Here is a 26,581-nt window from a genome sequence, read left to right as displayed (position 1 = left end):
CTGAAGGACATCCTCACTGCTGGAACTAAGAGGATAGTTCTTAGGTCTGATCTAGCCTGACCCCACCCCACTCTTGGTGAGATGGTGCTGAGGGAATTGTGGGAAGGTGTAAACCATGGATACTCCCACTCTCCAGGATCCACTCATCAAAGAGCACTCTCGGGTGATAGTGCAGTAGACATGGTTCTTCAGCTGAAACTCTTAGACTCAAAACCCTTGCTTTTGATAATAGAGGATTTTCAGAAGTGAACTCTTTCTTTTTTATAGGTCCAAGAAGAACTTCGTAATGAGGGATTTGAAAAGAAATCTGAGAAGTTGTGTAGAGAGATACAGCTACTAAAAAAAGAGATTGTGGCAAATAAAGATAAATATTTGTTGGGTCAATGGATTATTGATGTGACTGATGGAGTATTCAGTAAAGAAACGCCGGATCATAGTGAGTTACCTGGTTTGGGGATGAAAATTCTCAGCTCATAATGACATAGGTTCAGAATTCCTTTTAGGGATTCATAAAATGAGGGTTTTTGTGATGCTGTGACTTATTTTGGAAGCACGTGTCATATTAGTTTCTTTTAACAAAAGTTTAAAGACCAACAGTGATTAATGATTACTAAGACCTGACAGACAAAAGACATACTTCATTTTGATCAAATAAAAGAAATGGTAAACAAGATTGTTAAAAGATAAACGTAGGGGGCCTGGGTGGCTCAGTGGGTTGAGAGTCCGACTTTGGCTCAGGTCATGAACTTGTGGTCTGTGAATTCGAGCCCCGCATCGGGCTCTGTGCTGACAGCTCGGATACTGGAGCCCGCTTTGGATTCTGTGTCTCCCTCTCTCTGCTCCTCCCCCACTCATCCTCCCTCCCTCCCTCTCTCTCTCTCTCTCTCTGTCGAAAATAAATATTAAAAAAAAATAATAATTTTAATAAAAGATAAATGTAAGGAAAAGCTGAATTTGCAATTGCAGCAAAACAGATGAGATACTGCAGAATAAAATCATCAGACCTGACCATTGCTTTCTTCTCTCTCTAAACCATTCGTGGAACAGCTGAGCGGGCTAAGAAGCAGGCAACTGAGAAGGAGCAGGAGCTGCTAAGTCAGAAACACAAAGAGCAGCCACAAAAAATGGAGTCTCAAGAGAGAAGCTTCAGGGAAAACATACCCCAAATGAGAGAGAAGTTGGAGAAGGAAATAGAAAGCCTTCTGAGAGAGCAGGAAAAAGTGCTGATGCACAAGCTGAAGGTAAGCCTTGCACAGAGCTGCGCAGTGCTCCATGGACAGTGCCCTGGTTCCTGAGGAAGGGGAGAGCCAATACTAATAGAAATCAAGATCCCAGGGAGAATCATAAAAAGTATATAATTCATTAGAACCTCAAATCCTTTTGGATCCTGCTGAGGTCCTTAAATCCACACAACTCCAACACTTTCTGTAGTGGTGGTCTTTTTTTTTTTTTTTAATATTTATTTATTTTTAGGAGAGAGACAGAACTCCATTAGGGTGGGGAAGGGAGGGGAGGCAGAGAGAGACACACACACACAGAATCTGAAGCAGGCTCCAGTCTCTGAGCTGTCAGCCCAGAGTGCAACGTGGGGCTCGAACTCATGAACCACAAGATCATGACCTGAGCCAAAGGTGGATGCTTAACTGACTGAACCACCCAGGTGCCCCTCTAGTGTTCGTCTTTGAAATGAACAAATAACATCTGCAGATTGGTAGGTTGCTGTTTGTAGTGACTACAGCATGTTCTCTTAATGCTTGGATTGGGTAGGACCTCAATACTATAGTCTTTAGGATATTAGTGTAACCATCAGATACATCTAAAATACATCTACTGGGTTCTGAAAGTATCAGATTATTCCTGATATGAAATATAGAATTCTGAAAGCCCTATAACTTGCTGTATTTGTTTCCAGATCTGTGTGTTACTCTATAAAGCTCAAGGGAATAGTCTTCCTTATTCCAGTATGCAGCTTGATAGCCTGTTTTCTGCACAGTGTTAGCAATTCTCATTTTTTGTAGATGGTTTTGGCCATCATACCTCAAGCAGAACTGAGAATTAGTTAGAACCAAACCTACATTCTCTCCCAAAGGGCATCGTTAGAACTGGAACACATTTCTGTAATAGTTCTCAGTCTTGACTCAGCATCTCCCCACCCTCAGTGAGATGATCCTGAGAAAATTAGGAAGTTACATGCCATAGATACTCTTACCATCAGTTTCAAATACATGGATATATTGAAAAACCCCATCAAGGAACACTATGAAGATAGAGAAGAAGGTATGAAGATGGGTATGCTTAGCTTAGCTGCTAGTGTTAAAAGTGAAACCCAACTTGATAATTGGGGACTTTCAAAAGTGAACTCTCCCTTTTAGAAACCCAAGAAAAACTGCTTTTGAAGGATTTAAAGTTCTGGGATCACAAATGAAATAAGCTCATAATTCCTGTTAGGAAATTATAGAATGAGACTTGTTATGCTGTGACTCATTTTTGAGGTATATGTGTCATGTTAGTTTCATTTAACAAAAGTTTAAAAAGTAATTATCTAAATATATGAAGGTCTTACCCAGAAAAGATAAACTTCATGTTGACAAAATTAATTTGGAGAAATGAGAAGCAAATTAAAAGATACAGTGGAAAAAAAGATCAAATTTCCAGTAACATCAAAAGCAATATGATACTACAGAATAAAATCATGAAGTACGTAAAATTTACATGAACAAAATTTTTTAAATGCTATGTAAGACACAATTTATAAAAATGGACAGAAATTAAAATTTCAGTATTAAGTTAATATGAACATTTAATGTGATCCCAAAATATGTCAAACATAATTTTTCAAGAAGTAGATAAATTAATTCTGAAAGTTTTATGGAAAAGCCAAAAACAAAAATATCCAGTGCAATCCTGAAAAAAGACAAATGAAAGGGAACTAGCTTTAGCCACATGTTAAAACATCCCAAGAATTAGCATTGTGGTACTAACATCTGAATATTGAAACAATGACAAAACAGACTTGGAAGTTTAGAAATTGGTGCATGAAGCTTCTGGGTGGTTCAGTTGGTTGAGCATCTGACTCTTGATTTCAGCTCAGGTCATGATCCCATGGTTGTGGGATCAAGCCCCATCTGGGATTCCATCCACATTGAGCATGGAGCCTGCTTGAGATTCTCTTTCATTCTCTTTCTGTCTCTCCCCCTCTACTCACACTCTCTCTTTCTCTCAAAAATTTAAAAAAGAAAAGAAAAGAAATTTGTGCAAAGTCATGCAGAAATTCAGCAGATGATAATTTGGGCATTTTCTTGTGTGAAGGAATATGGGATATTCAGCCAATGGTGTTTGAACTATAGGCAGCCATCTGAAAAAGAAAAGTTGGGTTCTCCTTTACATGTAAATTTCAAGATGGTCCAGGTAAATTTCGGATGGTTCAAAGATACAAACAGAAAAAATTACAGCATAAAATTAAATAATAGGGGGGAGTTAAAAAAAAATAATAATAATATGGGAGTAGATAGGACCTTCTTTTAAAAAAAAAAAAAAAAAGAGGTTAGAGTGGGAGAGAGCCAAAGCATAAGAGACTATTAAAAACTGAGAACAAACTGAGGGTTGATGGGGGGGGGGGGGTGATGGGTATTGAGGAGGGCACCTTTTGGGATGAGCACTGGGTGTTGTATGGAAACCAATTTGACAATAAATTTCATATATTAAAAAAAATTTTTTTTAATGTTTATTTTTGAGAGAGAGAGAGAGGCAGACAGACAGACAGACTGTGGGTGGGGGAGGGGCCAAGAGAGAGGAAGACAGAGTCTGAAGCAGGCTCCAGGCTCTGACCTGTCAGCACAGAGTCCAACGCGGGGCTTGAACTCATGAACGGTGAGATCATAACCTGAGCCAAAGTTGGAAGCTTAACCGACTGAGCCACCCAGGTGCCCCAGTAGGACCTTTCTAAGTATGACATAATGGAAATAGATAAAAAAGGTATATTTAAAATTTTTTTGAATGTCATTGACACACAATGTTACATTAGTTTCAGGTGTGCAACATAGTGATTTGACAAGTTTATACATTATGCTATGCTCACCACAAGTTTAGCCAGCATCTGGCATTGTACATTGCTGTTGCAGTATCGTTGACTGTATTCCCTATGCTGTGATTTTTATTCCTGTGACTTATTCATTCCATAACTGGAAGCCTTTCCCACTCCCTTCATCTATTTTGCCCATTCCCGACACCTCCGTCCCCTCTGGAAACCATCAGTTTGTTCTCTGTCTGGTACTACTTTTTGTTTGTTTATTCATTTGTGGTTTTTCTTAGATTCCACTTATGAGTGAAATCAAATCAAAACTACAGTGAGATAGGGGCGCCTGGGTGGCTCAGTCATTTAAGCATCTGACTTCAGATCATGATCTCACAGCTTGTGAGTTTGAGCCCCACATCAGGCTCTATGCTGACAGCTCAGAGCCTGGAGTCTGCTTCGGATTCTGTGTCTCCCTCTCTCTCTGCCCCTTTCCCACTCATGCTCTGTCTTTTTCTCTCAAAAATAAATAAACGTTGAAAAAAAAGTTTAAAAAAAAAAAAACTACAGTGAAATACCACCTCACACCAGAGTGACTAAAATCAAAAAGACAAGAAATAACAAGTGTTGGCAAGGTTGTGGAGAAAAAGGAACCCTCATTCACTGTTGATGGGAATGTAAATTGATATAACCACTATGAAAACAGTATGGGGGTTCCTCAAAAAATTAAGAATAGAAATACCGTATGATCCAGTAATTACACTACAGAGTATATGCCCAAAGAAAACAAAAACACTAATTCAAAAAGTGCTCCCCCATGTTTCTTCTAGCATTATTTACAGTAGCCAAGATATGAAAGCAATCTAAGTGTCCATCAATAAACAGATAAGAAGATGTGGTGTATATATATATATATATATATATATATATATATATACATATGCACACACACACATGCGCGTGCGCACACACACACACACACACACACACACTGGAGTATTACATGGCCATAAAAAAGGATGAGATTGTGTCATTTGGGACAACCTGGATGGAACTAGAGGGTATTACACTAAGTGAAATAAGTCATACTGAGGTAGATAAAAGAAAATACTGATGAATTCATTTGTCTAAGAAAAAAAAGTTCTTCATAGAAAAACATGAGCAAAGTAAAGATGGCAAAATGAGGAATTCATTTTAATATGTATCAGAAAAAATAATATAATTTCTTTAAGCCATAATGATCCCTTTAAAGCAGTGGGAAAAAGAACACCCCTGTCCCCCCAAAATGGGCAAATACATTAGAAGAAATGAAATATATTCAACTTTGCTAATAATATGAGATACGCAAAATAAAGTTTTGAGGCTCCTGTTTCATCCCTAAGGTTAGCAAAGCAAAACACATTTGATGGGATACTAAGTTGCCAAGGATTTGGAGAAATAGGAAATTTCCCATATTTTTGAGAAAGTACAGATTGGAACAATTCTATATCAAGGTATTAAATGCACATACCTTTGATCCAGCAAGTTCAAATTTAGGAATTTATCTTATAGATTTAATTGTACGTGTGCCAATGTCATACGTGCTAGGATATATGTTACAGCACATGTGTATGGCACAAAATCAGAAAACAACTGTCAGGTGCTGGTAATAGAAATCATGGGGCATTTGTACAAGAGTATTCTATGGTCACTACAATGAAAGGGAAAACTCTGTACTAATATGAGAAGATCTCTAGATTTAGCATAAAGTAAAAAAACATCCGGAAAGTATGCATAGTTGCTACTAGTAAATTTAAATATAATGAATATGCACATGTATTTTACATGTCTCAGGAAAAATATGAAATAAACTAGTAACTATGGTTGTGACTGAGGATGGACCTGTGTAGTTGATGTGAGGCTTGAGAGGGTAGCTAACTTTATGTCATATATTCTTCTCCATGCCTCTTGCATTTTGTATGGTATTACTGTTACATATTCAGAAATAAAGACTTAAAACTGCTAAAATTAAAACTAAAATAAAAATACATGGAAAGGGAACATTTAGTAATAGGGTGGAAGCAGTTATGCTCCTTGAAACAGCATACCTCAGTGCAGTAGGAAGAGTCTGCTGATTACAACAGGGAGCTGAAAACCATAAGATATGCATCCTAATCTTGCTTTAATTATGACCTTTCGATGTTCCAGTCTCTAATTTCTTTTTTTACTGAGGTATAATTGGCATATAACATTATATTAGTTTCGGGCGTACAACATACTGATCCAGCATTTATATACACTGGGAAATGGTCACCCCCAGTCTAGTTGCCGCCCATCACCATGCACAGTTGCACTTTTTTTCTTGTGATGAGAACTTTTTAAGATTTACTGTCCTGGCAACTTTCAAATACATACAACACTATTATTAATGATAATCACCATGCTGTACGTGAAATCTAATTTCTTTTGCTATATAGTCACTTGGGAAGTTTGCTAGAATGCCTCTACGTTCCAGCCCCATGCTTATAAAGGGAGTGAATTAGAAAAATTGTTCTTCAGTATCAACTAGATTTTTCCGGAATTCCTTTTCCAGCTGCCTTGTGCTGTAGAATGTGATATAGCTAGAATGAACTACTTGTGATTCTGCAAGCTGCACATGTTATCTTTGGATTCTGTGTCTTTGTATATTGCATACAGACATCCTGCCACCATACTACATTCTCATTATTTGCTAGCCCCTATCTGTCCTGACTTCCCAAGGAGGCAGTTGATCTGTTCCTCCTCTGTGTTCCTTATCATCACCCCTACTAGTAAGAGCACTTATCATCACCCCTACAATTAGTAAGAGCACTTCTTACTAATTGTGACATTGAAATAGCCTATTTATAGGCATCTCTCCTCCTCTCTTGATCTCAGGTGCTCAGACTTTTTCATCATTGTGAATCTAACTCCCAGCACAGAGCCCACCACATAAACCCCAGATCTTCAAAGGTAGTTCTGCTTTTAGCTTTTTGAGGAACCTCCAAACTGTTCTCCAGTGTGGCTATACCAGTTGCATTCCCACCAGCAGTGCAGGAGGGTTCCCCTTTCTTTGCATCCTCACCAATACCTGTTGTTGCCTTAGTTGTTAATTTTAGCTATTCTGACAGGTGTGAGGTGGTATCTGATTATGGTTTTAATTTGTATTTCCCTGATGATGAGTGATGTTGAGTATCTTTTTATGTGTCTATTAGCCATCTGGATGTCTTCTTAGGAAAAATGTCATGTCTTCTGCCCATTTCTTAACTGGGTTATTTGGTTTTTGGGTGTTGAGTTAGATAAGTTGTTTATATATTTTGGATACTAACCGTTTATCAGATATGTCGTTTGCAAATATCTTCTCCCATTCCATAGGCTGCATTTTAGTTTTGTTGATTGTTTCCTTCACTGTGCAGAAGCTTTGTATCTTGAAGTCCCAATAGTTCATGTTTGCTTTTGTTTCCCTTTCCTTCAGTGATGTGTCTAGTAAGAAGCTGCTCCAGGGTCAAAGAGGTTGCTGCTCGTGTTCTCCTCTAAGATTTTGATGGTTTCCTGTCTCACATTTAGGTCTTTCATCAATTTTGAATTTATTTTTGTGTGTGGTGTAGGAAAGTGGTCCACTTTTATTCTTCTGCATGTTGCTGTCCAGTTTTCCCAGCCCCGTTTGTTGAAGAGACTCTTTTTTCATTGGATATTCTTTTCCTGCTTTATCAAAGATTAGTTGACCGTATAGTTGGGGTTCATTTCTGGGTTTTCTATTCTGTTGCACTAATCAATGTGTCTGTTTTTATGCCAGCACCATAGTATCTTGATGACTCAGCTTTGTAATATGGCTCTTAATGGAAAAGCATTCAATGCTCATGGATTAGAAGAACAAACATACTTAAAATGTCTGTACTACCAAAGCAGTCTACACATTTTAATGCAATCCCTATCAAAATACCACCAACATTTTTCACAAAGCTAGAACAAACAATCCTAAACTTTGTATGGAACCACAAAATACCCCAGATAGCCAAAGCAGTCATGAAAAAGAAAAACAAAACTGGAGATATCATGATTCTGGATTTCATTCTCTCTAAAGCCTTTAGGGCACAGTTCTGTTTTCTTAACGGTTGTGAGTCAAAGTTTAGCCACCTTCTACTTTCCCCAACCAAAGCCATTGGAGTGAAAGTCCAGTAGCTGAATCAGTCCCTAGTGACCCATTGATATCACTCAGAGGAATGCATCTCATACTGTCCATATGCATGTTCTGGTAAAGGAAAGAAGCAGGGATAAGCCCTACTTCCCCATGAAATCTCCCTAACACATATGGCCAACACACATCATATACATTATCTTCTGTCTGAATGAGCTGCCTCTTTTCAGGACATACTTTTTATCAGGTAACACCTTAAGCCTTAGGAAACATACTAGCTGCAGTGAATGATAACCATAGAGGGAAAAAGAATGAGGAACACTCAACAAAGCAGTATTTACAAGAAATGATAACTGGAAAGGATTAAGAGTGAAGTAAAGGACAATAGGGCAGAGTAAAAGGGATCTTCACCACTTTCATGTTTAGTCATAAACTTCCTTTTGTAATAAATGTTGTAAATACCCAAAGATAAGCCTCCCAGTAAAAGGTGTCTTACATAATAGTGAATAGTAAATAATTGTTGAATCATTGAAGTAATCAAAGAATGATTTCAAGCACATCTTGGACAATCTTGTAAGAAGCCAAGTTCAAGCCATTTGTGTACATGGTATTTGGATGAAGTAAGATGTAAGTTGCTTGGCCATTTTTACATTACCATCTCTATTTCCTCAAACTTAGTCTACAGTCTGCCTTATTTGTTGCTACCTTCTCACCTCTTAAGCTGGAGTTGAATAGCCCTTGGAAATGTATTTATTAAGAAGACTCTTCAGTGTTGGCTGCTGTATAGAAATTCAAAGAAAAAATAGAGCAGTCCTCTCTCCAGGAATATAGGAAATAGGTTAAGGAAGCTTAGGAAAGCTGATATGACCATGCCAGTGGTCTCCTTTGGCCTACCTAGTATCTGCATGGCCAACAGCAGGGGGGAACATACCAGCACAGGAAAATTATATTACATTTTGCTTGACCCCAATACAAATATTATGTGTGATCAAAACAGAATTCACTATGAAGATAATGCCCACAAAATGGGAGACTAGAAGCTCCAAGCCCTTGTTCCCTCATAGAGACATTAAAATAATAATAACAATAATAATAATAATATGACTAAAATAATCGTATAGAACCTCTAGAAAACAAAGTAAACACAACAGTCAAGTGAACCCCAATGAAGAAAAAGCCACATTGCCCGCTCCCCTAGATTAAGGGATGATCATCGACCAGTGTAATTCATGACATTAACAAAATGGAGGGGAGAAAAATGATAGTCTCAGTTCATAAGGAAGAAACATCTGACAAAATTCAACACCTTTTCATGTTAACAACCCTCGACAAAGTAGAAGTAGAAGGAAACTACCTCCACGAAACAAAGCCATAAATAAAAAACTCACAGCTAATTTCACACTCAATGGTGAAAGGTTGAAAGCTTTTCTGCTAAGATTGGGAACAAGACAAGAATGCACTCCTTCACCAATTCTATTCAGCATTGTACTGGAAGTCCTAGCCAGAGCAATTAGCAAGAAAAAGAAATAGAAGGCATCCAAACTAGAAAGGAAGAAGTAAAATTATCTCTCTTTGCAGATGACATGATCTTTTTTTCTCCAGATTTATTGAAATCTTTTTGACATATAACATATGTAAGTTTAATGTGTGCAATGTGATGACTGGATACATATATACTTTGTAAAATTATTTCCACAATAAGATTAGTTAACACCTCCATCCTTTTACATAATTGTGATTACTTTTGTGTGTGTGGTGATAACACTTAAGATCTATTCTCTTAACAACTTAGAAGTATGTAATACAGTATTTTAATTATAGTCACCATGTTGTGCATTAATTAGATCCCATATCTTACTTATCTTATATCTGAGAATTTGTACTCTTTGACCAACATCTCTCCATGTCCCCTACCCCTTAGTCCCTGGCAACCACCATTATACTCTATTTCTATGACCTTACCTTTTTAAGATTCCATATGTAAGTGGGAACATACATTATTCATCTTTCTCTGTCTGACTTATTTCACTTAACAAAATGCCCTCAGTGTTCATCCATGTGGTTGCAAATGACAGGATTCCCTTCTTTTTCATGACTCAGTAATACTCGATTCCATTGTCTATACAATAGTGTATACACACACACACACATGCACGTATCGTCTTTGTCTATTAATCCATTGATAAAAATTAGGTTGTTTCCACATTTTGGCTACTGTGAATCATGCTGCAGTGAACGTGGGGTTCATATATCTCTTCGAGATAGTGCTTCCATTTCTTTCAGAAGTATACCCACAGTGGGATTGCTGGCTCATATGGTAATTCTATTATTAATTTTTTGATAACTGTTTTGATTACGTAGTTTCATGATAAAGTTTGAAATCAGGAAATGTGATACCTCTAGTTTTGTTCTGCTTTCTTAGGATGACTTTTTTTATTTGGGATCTTTTGTGATTCCATATAAATTTTAGGATTATTTTTTCTATTTCTGTGAAAAATATCATTGGAATTTTGATGGGGATTGTATTGTTTGCTAATATCTGATTTAGAATTTTTGCCTCCTTATAGTTGTCATAAACTTTTTCTATACAACTGTGGTCATATTTGGTATTAAGGACTTTCTTGGATAATGAGTTAGAAAACATACCTTATTTTTTTGTTTATTTATATTATTTTTGAGAGAGAGAGAGAGTGCAGTAAGGGCAGACAGAGAGGGAGACAGAGAATCCCAAGCAGGCTCTGCACTGAGAGCCTAGAGCCCACTGTAGAGCTTGAACTCACAAACCATGAGATCATGACTTGACTTGAAACTAAGAGTCACACACCTAACTGATTGAGCCACCCAGGCACCCCAACATGCCTTATTTTTGATGCCCAACAAGAAATTCTTTTTTTTGTTTTTTATTAAAAAAATATTTTTTATATATGTTTATTCTTGAGACAGAGATAAAGTGTGAGCAGGGAAGAGGCAGAAAGAGAGCATGAGCAGGAAAGGGGCAGGGAGAGAGAGGGAGACACAGAATCTGAAGCAGGCTCCAAGCTCTGAACTGTCAGCACAGAACCCATCGCGAGGCTTGAACCCATGAACTATAAAATCAGGACCGGAGCTGAAGTTGGACGCTTAACCGACTGAGCCACCCAGGCGACCTCTGACAAGAATTTATATAAAAAATACTGCTAAATGTTTGTTTGTAGAAATCACAGTTAAATCATCTGAGTCTTGAGGTTTATTGTAAAGAATTCACACTGATTTCAATTTCTTTAATAGATACTAGAAGCTTCCGGTTTCCAGCGACAAAAAGCACAGATTCCCTGAGGATATCATTGTGTGTGATGGTGAGTAAGTCCACTCATCCTTCCAGCTTTTGTTCCTAAAACCTATGTTTTAACCTTTTGGGGCACAACACTATATAAAGGCTATAGGTTTAAGGTGTATGTGTACTGACCAAAGCAGAGACACTTAGAAATTCACATATTATGTTAGGTCTTCCTTTCTTCTGTAGGGTAGCTTATATGGATAATTAATGCCCCCAAATATTAAAGTCTGTCCTCTTTAATTGTGTGAGCTTTCTGATACCCCTCAAAAATGGTAAAAAGGAAATATTAAGCCAGAAAAATAATGATTTCCCCTTTATAAATCAGACTTGAAGAGGCTTTGAATGTGTACTCCTTAATAATGAGGCCGCACATTTAAGTCACAAATTTAACAATTCCTAGACGTAAAATGGATCATTCCTGACAAGTGTTGGAAATGTGTAAAAGGACTATACTCGAGGTAGGGTGCACTTACGTATGCCTTCAGTATACCACAGCGGAAACCATAGGCTACAGAGGGGTCACGCCAGTTGACTTTTGTTAAGCTGTTCTTCTGATTCGGTTTCTGGAAGAAGGGTGGGGGGTTTTTCATATTAGTACATTAGTACATTTACTTGAACCTTTTATAGGGGAATCAGAGCAATCTGCATCTGTGAAGGGTCCTCCTGAAAAAAGAATGAGCAAAGTGTCAGACTCCACCTATGGTCACCATAGGAGATATGGCACAAGCTGTCTTGCATGTGTAAGGGTGGATGAAAGAAACGGGGCACATGGCCTCAACCTCTTTGGAGAATGGGCACAAAGACACACTTAGAGGGGTGCCTGGGTGACTCCATCGGTTAAACACCGACTTCGGCTCAGGTCATGATCTCATGGTTCATGGGTTCGAGCCCCATTTGGGGCTCTGTGCTGACAGCTCGGAGCCTGGAGCCTGCTTCAGATTCTGTGTCTCCCTCTCTCTGCTCCTTCCCCACTCGTGCTCTGTCTCTCTCTGTCTCTCAAAAATAAACAAATATTTAAAAAATTTTTTAAAAAAAGACACAGTAGCTTGAAAGACGCTTTTGTGAACTCATAAATATGTTATACTAGCACTTTACTGTCCGAGTCTTATTAGAGACTCTTTCCTGGATATCCATCCTGCAAATTAAAATCCTCTGTGATTTCAGTTTTCCCTTTAAGACCTATATTTTCGGTGCAATAAGATTGAACCTAAGTTCAGTTAAGTGAACTGATGCATTTTTCAATCCAACATGGAGGCAAGTTGCCATATTTATCACAGCCAAACCACTAGGCAAGTTCCATTGCCTTATATTTTATGTAGTTCTGGATTTCTCTTCGCTTAGTCTGTGTTTTTCAAAATCCAGCAAATGCAAGGTGATTTTGGTTTTGGGTTGTTTTTACTCTTACATCACAGTTGCTAAACTCTCCAGTTCTAAAATTCCCTAAGCATGTGAATTATGTCCCTAAAAGGGAATTATGTCCCTTAAATTTTAAGACATTTAATTTTTTAACTGATCAGTTGCACTCACCACATTTCTGAACTGAAATTGTTTCATGTCTGTGCTTTTCTGGAAGGGCTGGTACATTTGCAGCTTTGTGGTTTTTCACCAAACTTTGTGTAACAGGATGTTAAACAAGACTCTTCCTGTCTGAGAATTTCCACCATTCTCTAAAGATGAGTGCACGAGGTGCCAAAGAACCACAATTTCTAAAACAACATGCTACCGCATTTGGGAGGAGTTAAATTGATAAAACATGAAAAAAGTCATTTCTATTAAATTAAATCTCATTAGCTTCCATCAGTTTAAGAATATTTTAACAATTCTTCTTTTACCAGGAGTATACTCTTGGTACTTAGACTTGCAAAATATAAAAAGTTATTTCTCCTGGGGTACCTGGGTGGCCCAGTTGGTTAAACATGTGACTCTTGATTTGGGCTTGGGTCATGATCTCATGTTGTGTGAGATCAAGCCCAATGTTGGGCTCCATGCTGACAGCACAGAACCTGCTTGGGATATCCTCCCTCTCTCTCACTCTCTCTCTTTCTCTCTGCTCCTCCCCTGCTCACACATGCACACTCTCTTTCAAAATAAATAAATAAGCCTTTAAAAAAGTTATTTTTCTTGTCAGCAAATTTTCTTCCAAATAACGGAATCTGGAAGAGAGACGCCAAATTTATTTTTTTTCATTGCTAAATAGTGAAAACATCCTGCTATACATCCAAAGATAACTAACCTTAGATTCATCATCTCTAGAATCATATCTTTGTAGCTTCATAAATAAAATGAAAAATAACAGCAACAAAAAATGAGAGAGACAGAGGGGGATTCCTTGATCCAGTTGGTGAGGAAGGACTCTTTTTATTTGGATGATAGTCATGTGCTCACCCTCTCCTACATCAATATCTGTGTCTCAGAAAGTACAGGACCTCTGTACTTAGTGCAGCTTGGGTCCATCCCTTAAAATGGCCAAGTTTAATTTCAGGACTCTTAAAATTATCTGTCTCAGATATTGTTGCATATGTTTTTACAATAATAAAAGAAATGTCAGCTCTAATTATTATAAAGTTCTGTTATCAAAATGAGCTCCTGACAACCTTGCTAGATGTTAGATTTTTCTAGCTGCTCTTAAAGCTAGCAGTGGTCTATGTGATTATGTTTGCTCAGGAGATAGAAACAGAAGTATGTGTATGTCACTTGAGAGTCTAGGCCACAGAAATTTGCTCCTGTACTCCACCAGTTCCATCTTTTCCCTCCTACTGGTTCAAATTTGACAGCAGTGGAGCTTTGACCTTGCAGATAAATAGGCTTTCTTAGTGGGTACAGAACAACTAGATGGAAGGAACCTGAATCCCTGCAGAACCCTGTGGAGGATTGCTTCCACACAAGCCTGGAGTGGTAGAAGCAGAGGTGCTGTGACAGCAACCTCTAAAGGGATCTCTATCTTCAGTGTCCTCACTGTACTCTTTCTCCTCCTGCCATCAGAATGTGGAACTCTATACGCCTTTGGAATAAATCCCATTATTCAGGTCCCACCTGATCTTTCAGCCTCATCCTTAATGAGCCTGTGGCTATGGTGAACTCCAGTGGATTCCTAGCGTTTGCTCACTACCATTGTTTATTTGCTCATTTCATTCTTTTGGTCTAAAATACATTTCCTCTCATTTTTCTTTGATGCAATCTGAGTTACCTTTTGAGATCCAGCAGTAATGGCACCTCTTCTTGTGGCCATCTAAAATCCTGAATATAATTAATTGTTGCTTTTTTAGACAACCAAGCACTTTATTTTTAACATTATGTTAGCAGTTATTACTTCTCATTTAATGGTAAAATATTCATGTTCATCAAGATACAGGTTAGCCAAAGAACTTTGTTTTTAAATACACAAAAACCGTGGAAATACTAGTTTGGAAGGCCTGAGAGGTATATAATAATGACAAATAGGCAAAACGTAAAGTAATAGCTTTTATCAGCAGCCTTTAGTTGGGCTGATGACAAAGTCTCAATTTTGAAAATTCCTTAACTTTAAATAAACTATCCTGGCAAGGTTTGATGACATGCCTAAAGATACTTTAAAAGTGGAGATTAGGGGCGCCTGGGTGGCGCAGTCGGTTGAGCGTCCGACTTCAGCCAGGTCACGATCTCGCGGTCCGTGAGTTCGAGCCCTGCATCGGGCTCTGGGCTGATGGCTCAGAGCCTGGAGCCTGTTTCCGATTCTGTGTCTCCCTCTCTCTCTGCCCCTCGCCCGTTCATGCTCTGTCTCTCTCTGTCCCAAAAATAAATAAACGTTGAAAAAAAATTAAAAAAAAAAAAGTGGAGATTAAAGGGTGCCTGCGTGGCTTAACTAATAAATCAGTTAAGCATCTGATTCTTGATTTCAGCTCAGGTTGTGATCCCAGGATCATGGGATGGAGCTCCTCATCAGACTCCACACCTGCTTGGAATTCTCTTTCTCTCTCTCTCTCTCTCTCTCTCTCTCTCTCTCTCCCCGCCTCTCCCTCTCCCTCTCCCTTTTCCTCTCCCCTCCCTCTTTCTCTCTCTCTCCCTCTCTCTCTCTCCCCTTCCTTCCCTCCCCCTCCCCCTCTTCCCTGCTTGTGCTCTCTCTTTCTCTCTAAAAAATAAAAATAAAGGGGCGCCTGGGTGGCTCAGTCGGTTAAGCGGCCAACTTCGGCTCAGGTCATGACCTCGAGGTCCGTGAGTTCGAGCCCCGTGTCAGGCTCTGTGCTGACAGCTCAGAACCTGGAGCCTGTTTCAGATTCTGTGTCTCCCTCTCTCTGACCCTCCCCTGTTCATGCTCTGTCTCTCTCTGTCTCAAAAATAAATAAATGTTAAAAAAAAATTTTTTTAAATAAATTAAAAAAATAAAAATAGAGTGGAGATTAAAAAAATTTACTTGTTCACTATCTTGAACCAGATATCACAAACAATACAAGTAGACCAAACTGGCTATCTATTATTTTCATTTCACAGATTGGATCTTTGGGTCAAGGGTGAATATGGTGTTTCCAGTTAGCCTCACTGCAAGACATCGAATCTGTTCCTGGAGTAATAGGGTCAGAGCAAACTGAGGAGTGGCCAAGAAACTAGGATGGGAGATGCCGATAGTACCTACAGTCACCATCAAAGATGTATCATGAAACAAATTATACTAAATTCAGGGTGGAGTGAAGGAAAAGTCACAGTCACCTGAACCTGGGCTGAGGGAAATGAACAGAGGGACACCATGACCTCTCAGAGAGTGGCATTAGCAAACCTTTTGTCTTTTCCACATTCGCAAATATTTAATGCTAGCATCTAGAACCTAGGTCACAGAGGAAGCTTCTCCTTCTGATATCCATCAGACAAATATAAAAACCTCCTAAATTTTGCACTCTTTTTCTCCACGCTCAAAAATACTAACTGCTGAACTAAGGGCAGCTCTTGTTTCCACTGGCTCAGCCCACACTGTGATTATGAACAAGATGACATATTTATTACAGCTATCTCACTAAGCTGATTCACTGACTCAGATTTGTGCAGTAACAGTTTCTTCTTATTTCTTTTTTTTTATATAGATTTCCTCAGTCCCACCAATATCAGAGTATTTGTTTTGTGGTGTTTAGCTTTCTGTCACAGTAGCTAGTGCCTCTTGCTCTTATTCAAGAATATTGTAAAGCTATAGATCTTGACTCTAAAACTATTTATTCTTTTATCCCCAGATTTTTATCAGCTGAAGAATTGCATCAAATAGATTGATGGCCTGAAACTGCTTAAAGTCTGCATTTCCAGGAACTCGATGTGGTTTAGGATATCATCAGTTTGGGGCTCCTTCTTCTTATGTTTCAGGATGCTAAATGGGACTCTTCTGTTAGGGGTCCACTAAGTGTCCTGGACTGAGAACACTAGGTGCCAAATAACTAATTCCCAAGCAAGGTGCCACATCAGCTTTTACAGTTAGGTTAATAAACTCAAGACAGTAGAAGAAAAATAATATGATTATATCAATTAATGAAGAAAAAGCATTTGACAAAAGTCTAACACTCACTCGTAATGAAACCTTTCACAGATTAGGAATAGTGGGGTATTTCCTCAACTTGATAAAGAATAGCTGAAAAAAACCTACAAGCATACTTAATGGTGAAAAGCTAGATGCTTTCCCGTAAGATTAGGAACAAGGCAATGATGTCTGCTTTCACTTCTATTGAACATCATACTGGAAGTCCTAATGAAATAAGACAAGAAAAGAAAAGGAAAGATATATAGATTTTTTTATGTAGAAAGTCTCAAAACATCATCAACAACAACAAAAAATTCCTGGCACTAATAAGTGATTATAGCAAGGTTGCAGGATACAAGGTTTACATACAAAAATCAATTGCTTGCTTATACATCAGCAATGAACACGTGGAATTTGAAATTAATAACACAATATCATTTATGTTAGCACTCCTGAGAAAGAAATACTTAGGTTATACATCTGAAAAAAAATATGTGTAAGGTCTAATGAAGAAAATAACAACTCTGTTGAAAGAAAACAAAGAAAATCTAAATAAATGGGAACACTCAGTATTGTCAAGATGTCAGTTCTATAGATTCAATATAATCCCAGTAAAAATGCCAGCAAGTTATTTTGTGGATATTGACAAACTAATTCTAAAGTTCATATGGAGAGGGGCGCCTGGGTGGCGCAGTCGGTTAGGCGTCCGACTTCAGCCAGGTCACGATCTCGCGGTCCCTGAGTTCGAGCCCCGCGTCGGGCTCTGGGCTGATGGCTCAGAGCCTGGAGCCTGCTTCGGATTCTGTGTCTCCCTCTCTCTCTGCCCCTCCACCGTTCATGCTCTGTCTCTCTCTGTCCCAAAAATAAATAAACGTTGAAAAAAAAATTTAAAAAAATAATAAATAAATAAAGTTCATATGGAGAGGCAAAAGACCCAGAATATACAGCAAATACTGACGGAGAAGAAAATGTCAGAAACTGAAACTACCCAGCTTTAAGACTTACTATAAAATTATAGTGATCAAGACTGTGTGGCATTGGAAAAAGAATAGACAAGTAGATCATTGGAACAGAATAGAGGGCCCAGGAATAGATTCACACAACTATAGTTAACTGATCTCTGACAAAGGAGGAAGAGCAAATCAGTGGATAAAGCATAATCTTTTCAATAAATGCTGCTGGAACAACTGCACATTCATATACAAAAAAAAAAAAAAGAAGGAAGGAAAAGAAAAAGAATCTAGACACAGATCTTAACAATTTTGACAAAAATGAATTCAAGTTGGATCATAGATCTAAATGTAAAACATAAAACTCCTAGAAGATAACATAGAGGAAAAACGTAGGCGACCTTTGGTTTATTGATAACTTTTTAGATACACTACCAAAAATCACAATCAATGAAAAGAAAATTGGTAAGTTGTACTTCATTGAAATTGAAAACTTTTGATGTTCAAAACACAATATTCAAAGAGTGAAATGACAACGTACACATTAAGAGAAAATTTACAGAAAACATGTCTGATAAAGAACTGATGTCCAAAATACACAAACAACTCTTAAAACTCAAGAATAAGAAAACAACCCAATTTAAAAATGGGCAAAAGATCTGAACAGACACCTCACAAAGATTCACAGATGTCAAGCAAGCATCTGAAAGGATGCCCCACATCATATGTCTTTAGAGAACCCTACATTAAAACCACAAGAAGAGGGGCACCTGGGTGGCATAGTCAGTTAAGCTTCCGACTTTGGCTCAGATAATGATCTTGGCAGTTCGTGAGTTCAAGACCCGCTTTGGGCTCTGTGCTGACAGCTCAGAGCCTGGAGACTGCTTCAGATTCTATGTCCCCCCATCTCTCTGCCCCTCCCCTGCTCTCTCTCAAAAATAAATAAACATTAAAAAGGAAAAATTCTGGGGCGCCTGGGTGGCGCAGTCGGTTAAGCGTCCGACTTCAGCCAGGTCGCGATCTCGCGGTCCGTGAGTTCGAGCCCCGCGTCGGGCTCTGGGCTGATGGCTCAGAGCCTGGAGCCTGTTTCCGATTCTGTGTCTCCCTCTCTCTCTGCCCCTCCCCCGTTCATGCTCTGTCTCTCTCTGTCCCAAAAATAAAATAAAACGTTGAAAAAGAAAACAAAAAAAATTAAAAAGGAAAAATTCTATCTTTTGGGATGTGCACTGGGTGTTGTATGGAAACCAATTTGACAATAAATTTCATATATTAAAAAATAAAATTAAAAAATAAAAAAATAGAGAATATTTACATATGTCAAAAAAAGAAAAAATTGTAAAAATAATTTTACAAAAATAAAACCACAAAAGATACCACTAAACACAAACCAAAATGGCTAAAACCTAAAATGCTGATGACACCAAATACTAGTAGAAGATATGAAGTGATAATAACTCCCATTCATTGCTGTGGGACTGCGAAATGGTTTGGCCATTTTGGAAGACATTTTTGTAGTTTCTCTCAGTGCTTAACACTTACCATCCGATCCAGGGATTGTGCTCCAGTTATTTACCAAAATGAGTTGAAAACTTAACTTACAAAAAACCTGCACACAGATGTTGAAAGTAGCTTTATAGATAATTGCCAAAACTTAGAAGCAACCAACATATGCTTCAGCAGGTGAATAGATAAACAAATTGTGATATACACTGGTCAATGGAATGTTAATTCAATCCTAAAAAGAAATGGGCTCTCAAGGCACGAAAAGATGTAAGCAGACTTCAGTACAATTTGCTAAGTGAAAATTTCAGAAGCCCATCTGAAAGGCTACATATTGTCATCCAACTATATGACATTCTGAAAAGGTAAAACAGTAAAAATACCAGTGGTTGCTAGAGGCTCAAAGGGAGGAAGCGTGGTATGAATAGCTGGAGGTCTTTTGGGAAATGAAACTATTCTGTATGTACATACATATAAAACATACAAAATGTACCACACTAAGTGAACCCTAATATGGAATTTAGTTAATAATCTTTCAACATTGATTCAGCATTCATAACAAATGTACATGCTAATAATGTAAGATGGAAATAATTGGGGAAAACTGGGGGGTGGAGTGGGCTAAGGGATATATGGAAACTCTTACTTTTTGCTTTATTTATGTAAACCTAAAACTGATCTAAACAAAATAAAGTCTTAATTTAACATAATGCATAGGGCATCAAAGAATGTAATTTCAGGCATCTGGGTGGCTCAATCAGTTAAGCATCCAACTCTTGATCTTGGTTCAGGTCATGATCTCACAGTTTGTGAGATCCAGCCCCACGTTGGGCACTGCACTGACAGGATGGAGCCTGCTTGGGATTCTCTTTCTTCCTCTCTGCTTCCCCCCTGCTCATGCATTCTCTCTCTCTCTCTCTCTCTCTCTCTCAAAATAAATGCATAATCTTAAAAAACAAACAATGTAGTTTCAATTCAATCAATTTGACACTTACTATATTACATTAGGTAGGGATTTTTTAAGTTTTATTTTAATTCCAGCTAATTAACATACAGTATTGTATTTGTTTCAAGTGTAAAATATAGTAATATAACACTTCCATACATCACCCTGTGCTCATCACAGCACTTGCACTACTTAATCTCTGTCATCTATTTAACCCATCCCCACACCCACCTCTTCTCTGGTAACCCATCAGTTTGTTCTCTATAGTTAAGGGTCTGTTTCTTGGTTTGCCTCTCTCTCTCTCTCTCTCTTTCTCTTTTAATCCCTTTGCTCATTTGTTTCTTAAATTCCACATGAGTGAAATCATACACTATATGTCTTTATCTAACTTATTTCACTTAGCATTCACTTAGTTCCATCCATATCATTTTAAATGGCAAGATTTCATTGTATTTTGTTTGTTTTCAGGAGTAGAATTTAGTGATTTATCACTTACATATATCACCTAGTGCTCAACATGACAAGCGCCCTTCTTAATACCCATCACCCATTTAACCCGTCCCCCATTTAACCACTTCCCTCCATCAACCCTCAGTTTGTTCTCTGTTGTAAAGAGTCTCTTATGGTTTCTCTCTCTCTCAATATTTCATTCTTTTTTATGGCTGAGTAATATTCCAGTGTGTGTGTGTGTGTGTGTGTGTAGACATACATACATCTCATATCTTCTTTATCCATTCATCAGTTGATGGACACTTGGGCTATTTCCATAGTTTGGCTATTGTAGGTAATGCTGCTATAGAAACTGTATAAATATTGTATAAATGCTGCTATGTATCTCTTTGAGTTAGTATTTTTATATCCTTTGGGTAAATACCTAGTAGTGCAATTGCTCAGTTGTAGGGTTGTTCTATTTTTAACTTTTCAAAGAAACTCCATACTGTTTTGCACAGTGGCTGCACCAGTTTGCATTCCTACCAGCAGTGCAAGAGAATTCCCTTTCTCCACATCCTTGCCAACACTTGTTTCATGTGTTGTTGATTTTAGCCATTCTGACAGGTGTGAGGTGATATCTCATTTTAGTTTTTATTTGAATTTCCCTGATGAGTGATGTTGAGCATCTTTTCATTTGTCTGTTAGTCATCTGGATGTCTTCTTTGGAAAATGTCTATTCATATCTTCTGTCCACTTCTTAACTGGATAATTTGTTTTTTAGGTGTTCAGTTTGATAAGTTCTTTATATATTTTGGATACTAACCCTTTATCAGATATGTGTTTTGCAAATATCTTCTCCCATTCCATAGGCTACCTTTTAATTTTGTTGACTGTTTCCTTCACTGTGCAGAAGCTTCTTATTTTGATGAAGTCCCAATAGTTTATTTTTGTGTTTGTTTTCCTTGCCTTAGTATACATACCTAGAAAGAAGGTGCTACAACTGATGTCAGAAAGGTTGCCGCTTGTGTTCTCTTCTAGGATTTTTAAGGTTTCAAGTCTCACATTTAAGTCTTTAATCCATTTTGAACTTATTTTTCTGATTGGTGTAAGAAAGTGGTCCAGTTTCCTTCTTTTGCATGTAGGTTTCCAGTTTTCCCAGCACCATTTGTTGAAGAGATGGTCTTTTTCCCATTGGATATTCCTTCTGCTTTGTTGAATATTAACTGACAATATAGGTGTAGGTTCATTTTTGGATTTTCTATTCTGTTCTATTGATCTGTGTGTCTGTTTTGTGGCAGTTTTGATTACTACAGCTTTGTAATGTAATTTGGAAGTCCAGAATTGTGATGCCTCCAACTTTGCTTTTACTTTTCAAGGTTGCTTTGGTATTCTGAGTCTTTTGTGGTTCCATACAAATTTTAGGATTCTTTGTTCTAGTTCAGTGAAAAATGCTGTTGGTATTTCAGTAGGGACTTTATAAAATGTATAAATTGCTTTGGGTAGCATAGACATTTTAACAATTTGTGCTCTTCCAATCTGTGAGCATGGACTGTCTTTTCATATTGTCATGTCATCTTCAGTTTCTTTCATCAGTGTTTTTTAGTTTTCACAGTACAGGTCTTTCACCTCTTTGGTTAGGTTTATTCCTAGGTATCTTATTGTTTTCAGTGTAGTTGTAAATGGGATCGATTCCTTAATTTCTCTTTTTGCTGCTTCATTATTGGTGTATAGAAATGCAACAGGTTTGTGTACATTGATTTTCTATCCTGCTACTTTCCTGAATTTGGGCGTCAGTTTTAGCAGATTTTTGATGGAGTATTTCAGGTTTTCTATATAGAGTATCATGTCATCTGCAAATAGTGAAATCTTACTTCTTTCTTGCTGATTTTGGGTGCCTTTTATTTCTTTTTATTGTCTAATTGCTGAGGCTGGTCTTCCAGTACTAGGTTAAATAACAGTGGTGAGAGTGGACATCCCTGTCTTGTCCCTGACTGTAGAGGAAAAGCTCTCAGTTTTTGGCCATTAAGGATGATACTCACTGTTTTTCATATATGGCCTTTATTATGTTGACGTCTGATATTAGCTGTTTTTCGTATATAGCCTTTATTACATTGAGGTATGTTCCCTCTAAACCTACTTTGTTAGAGTTTTTATCATGAATGTATGTTGAACTTTGTCAAATGCTTTTTCTGCATCCACTGAAATTATCTAGTGGCTCTTATCTCTTCTTTTATTAATGTGGTGCATCATGTTGATTGATTTGCAAATATTGAACCACCCTTGCAACCCAGGAATAAACCCCACTTGATTGTGGTGAATGATTGTTTAAATGTATTGTTGGATTCTGTTTGCTAGTATTTTATTGAGAATTTTTGCATCCATGTTAATCAGGAATGTTGGCCTGTAATTTTCTTTTTTAGCAGAGGCTTTGCCTGCTTTTGGAATGAAGGTAATCCTGACCTCATAAAATGAGTTTGGAAGTTTTCCTTTTCAATTTTCTGGAGTAGTTTGAAAAGAATACGTATTAACTCTTCTTTATTTTTTTTTAACGTTTTATTTATTTTTGAGACAGGGAGAGACAGAGCATGAACAGGGAAGGGTCAGAGAAAGGGAGGCACAGAATCCGAAACAGACTTCAGGCTCTGAGCTGTCAGTGCAGAGCCCGACGCGGGGCTTGAACCCACGGACCGCGAGATCATGACCTGAGCCGAAGTCGGCAGCTTAACCGACTGAGCCACCCAGGCGCCCTTTAACTCTTCTTTAAATGTTTGGTAGAATTCACCTATGAAGCCATTTGGTCCTGGGCTTTTGTTTGTTGGGAATTTTTTGATTACTGATTCAGTTTCTTTCCTATTATCAGTCTGTTCAAAGTTTCTATTTCTTCCTGTTTCAATTTTGGTGGCTTGTATGTTTCTAGGAATTTAATAATTTCTTCCAGGTTGTCCAATTTGTTGGCATATAGTTTTTCATAATATTCTGTTGTAATTGTGTATATTTCTGTGGTATAGGTTGTTATCTCCCTTCTCACATTTGTGAATTTATTTGGGTTCTCTCTCCCTGTCTTGGTAAGTCTAACTAGGGAATTATCAATTTTAATAATTGTTTCAAAGATCCAGCTCCTGGTTTCATTGATCTGTTCTATTGGGTTTTTGTTTTGTTTTGTTTTGTTTTGTTTTTTAGTGTCTCTGTCATTTATTTCTGCTCTAATCTTTATTATTTCCTTCCTTATGCTGACTTTAGGCTTTATTTGTTGTTCTTTTTCTAGCTCCATTAAGCATAAGGTTAGATTGTTTTAGATTTTTCTTGCTTCTTGAAGTTGGCCTGTATTGCTATATACTTCCTTCTTATGACCTCTTTTGCTGCATCCCAAAGGTTTTGGACCATTGTGTTTTCATTTTCATTTGTTTCCATGTATTTTTTTTTTTATTTCTTTTTTGATTTCCTGGTTGATGCATTCATTCTTTAGTAGCATATTGTTTAACCTTCATGTATTTGTGGTCTTTCTGTATTTCTTCTTGTGGTTGGCATCTAGTTTCATAGCATTGTGGTCACAAAAGGTACATGGTATGATTTTAATCTTTTTGTATTGTTGAGGCCTGTTTTTTGACCTAATATGTGATCTATTCTAGAGAATGTTCCATTAGAAAGAATGTGTATGCTGCTGTTTTAGGATGGAATGTTTTGTATATATCTGTTAAATCAGTCTGTTCTAGTATGTCATTCAAAGCCATTGTTTCCTTGTGGATTTTCTGCTTAGATGCTCTGTCCATTGATGTAAGTGGGGTCCCCTATTATTATTGTGTTATTATCAATTAGTTCATTTATGTTTGTTATTAGTTGCTTTATATATTTGGGTTCTTTCATGTTGGGTGCATGAATATTTACAATTGTTATATCTTCTTGTTGTATTGTCCCCTTTATGATTATATAATGACCTTTGTCTCCTGTTACCAACTTTGTTTTAAAGTCTAGTTTGTTTTATATAAGTATTGCTACTGTGGCTTTCTTTCGACATCCATTTGTGTGATAAATGTTTCTCCACCCCCTCACTTCTGACCTGCAGGTGTCTTTAAGTCTAAAATAAGTCTCTGGTAAGCAACACATAGATGGGTATTGTTTTTTTATCCATTCAAACACCCTATGTCTTTTGATTGGAACATTTAGTCCATTTAACTCAAAGTAATTATTGATAGATATGTATTGTCATTTAATTACTTGTTTTGTCATTGTTTCTGGAGATTTTCTCTGATCATTTCTTATCTTTGACACTTTTGGTCTCTCCTTTGCATACAAAGAATCCCCTTTAATATTTCTTACAGGGCTGGTTTAATGGTCACGAACTCTTTTAGTTTTTGTTTGTCTGGGAAACTCTTTATCTCTCCTTCTATCTGAATGATAGCCTTACTGGATAGAGTACTCTTGGCTACAGATTTTTCCCAGTTATCACTTTGAATATATCATGCCATTCCCTTCTGGCTTGCCAAGTTTCTGTTGAGAAATCTCCTGCTAGCCTTATGGGTTTTCCCTTATAAGTTCAGGACTTCTTTTGTCTTGCTCCTTTTAAGATTTTTTTCTTTATCACTATATTTTGCAAATTGAATTATAATGTGTCTTGTTGTTGGCCTGCTTTTGTTGATTTTTTAATTTTTTTGATGTTTATTCATATTTGAGGGACAGAGAGAGACAGAGCACTAGTGGGGGAGGGGCAGAGAGACAGACAGAATCTGAAGCAGGCTCCAGGCTCTGAGCTGCAAGCTGTCAGCTGTCAGCTGTCAGCACAGAGCCTGATGTGGGGCTTGAACTCATGGGCAGTGAGATCATGACCTGAGCCAAAGTCAGACGCTTAAGCAACTGAGCCACCCAGGCACCCCTGCATTTGTTGATTTGGATGGGAGTTCTCTGTGCCTCCTGGATCTGGATATCTCTTTTCTTCCTCGGATCAGGGAAACTTTCTGCTATAATTTCTTGAAATAAATTTTCTTCCCTCTTTTTTCTCTCTTCTTCTAGGACTCTATAATATGAATGTTATTACTTTTGATGGAGTCACTGAGTTCCCCAAGTCCATTCTTGTATTGCATAATTCTTTTTTCTCTTTTTTGTTCAGCTTCATTATTTTCTATTATTTTGTCTTCTAGGCCACTGATTTGTTCCTCTGCTTCTTTCAGCCTGCCGTTCATTGCATCAAGCCTGTTTCCAGTCTCCGTTATTGCACTCTTTATCTTTGATTGATTCTTTTAAATTCTTTTTTCTTTGTGGTAAAGGTCTCATGGATGTCTTCTATTCTTTTCTCAAACCCAGTGAGTATCCTTATGATTGTTACTTTAAATTCTCCCTCAGGTATGTTACTTATCTCTATTTTTCTTAGATATCTGGCCATGGCATTATCTTGTTCTTTCATTTGGGACAAATCCCTTCATCTTGGGATTTTGTCTAAGTCTCTGCCTTCTTCTCTGTTAGAAATGTCAGTTAAGAGATCAAGTAGTGCCCAGGACCTGGGTGTATCTCTGGTGTGTGCTACATGCACTGTGCTGTTGTGTTTTGGCTGCTGTATTGATTAGGCCAGTCACATGCAGAAGTTCTCCTTGCCTGCTGTGAGCAGTGTTTGGTCCCTGCCTGAATGTTCCAATTTTTACTAGATGTGCTCTGGTCTGCTTATGAAAATGAGACCTAACACCAACTCCACCAGAACTGATGCCCTGCAGAACTCTCTGGTTGGGAGACATGGTGTGGACAGGGGTTTGTGCTGGCCTTCTGGGAGAGGGGCCTGACCACACTGGGAACTGAAGCAAGCTTGACTGAGAAGGGCCATCCTACCAT

General features: G+C 37.8%; 2 protein-coding genes across 3 annotated transcripts in view; both read left to right on the top strand.

The window, feature by feature from the left end:
- Positions 1-17,511, top strand: part of LOC122480744 (guanylate-binding protein 4-like) — a 35,889-nt gene extending 18,378 nt beyond the window's left edge. The window contains exons 11-14 of one of the 2 annotated variants that reach the window (XM_043575515.1): positions 268-436; positions 1,048-1,241; positions 11,415-11,482; positions 16,659-17,511. In XM_043575515.1, coding sequence (XP_043431450.1) covers positions 268-436; positions 1,048-1,241; positions 11,415-11,462 — 411 coding nt within the window. In that variant the 3' untranslated portion in view covers positions 11,463-11,482; positions 16,659-17,511. The remainder of the gene's footprint in view (positions 1-267; positions 437-1,047; positions 1,242-11,414; positions 11,483-16,658) is intronic. The other variant, XM_043575516.1, reaches the window with a different exon arrangement.
- LOC122480747 (guanylate-binding protein 1-like) overlaps positions 1-26,581 on the top strand; it is a 175,744-nt gene that overhangs the window by 110,058 nt on the left and 39,105 nt on the right. The window lies entirely within an intron of this gene.

This window comes from Prionailurus bengalensis, chromosome C1, assembly GCF_016509475.1.
Source record: "Prionailurus bengalensis isolate Pbe53 chromosome C1, Fcat_Pben_1.1_paternal_pri, whole genome shotgun sequence".
Classification (NCBI taxonomy): Eukaryota; Metazoa; Chordata; class Mammalia; order Carnivora; family Felidae; genus Prionailurus; species Prionailurus bengalensis.
This window is presented reverse-complemented; position numbering and strand designations above follow the sequence as displayed.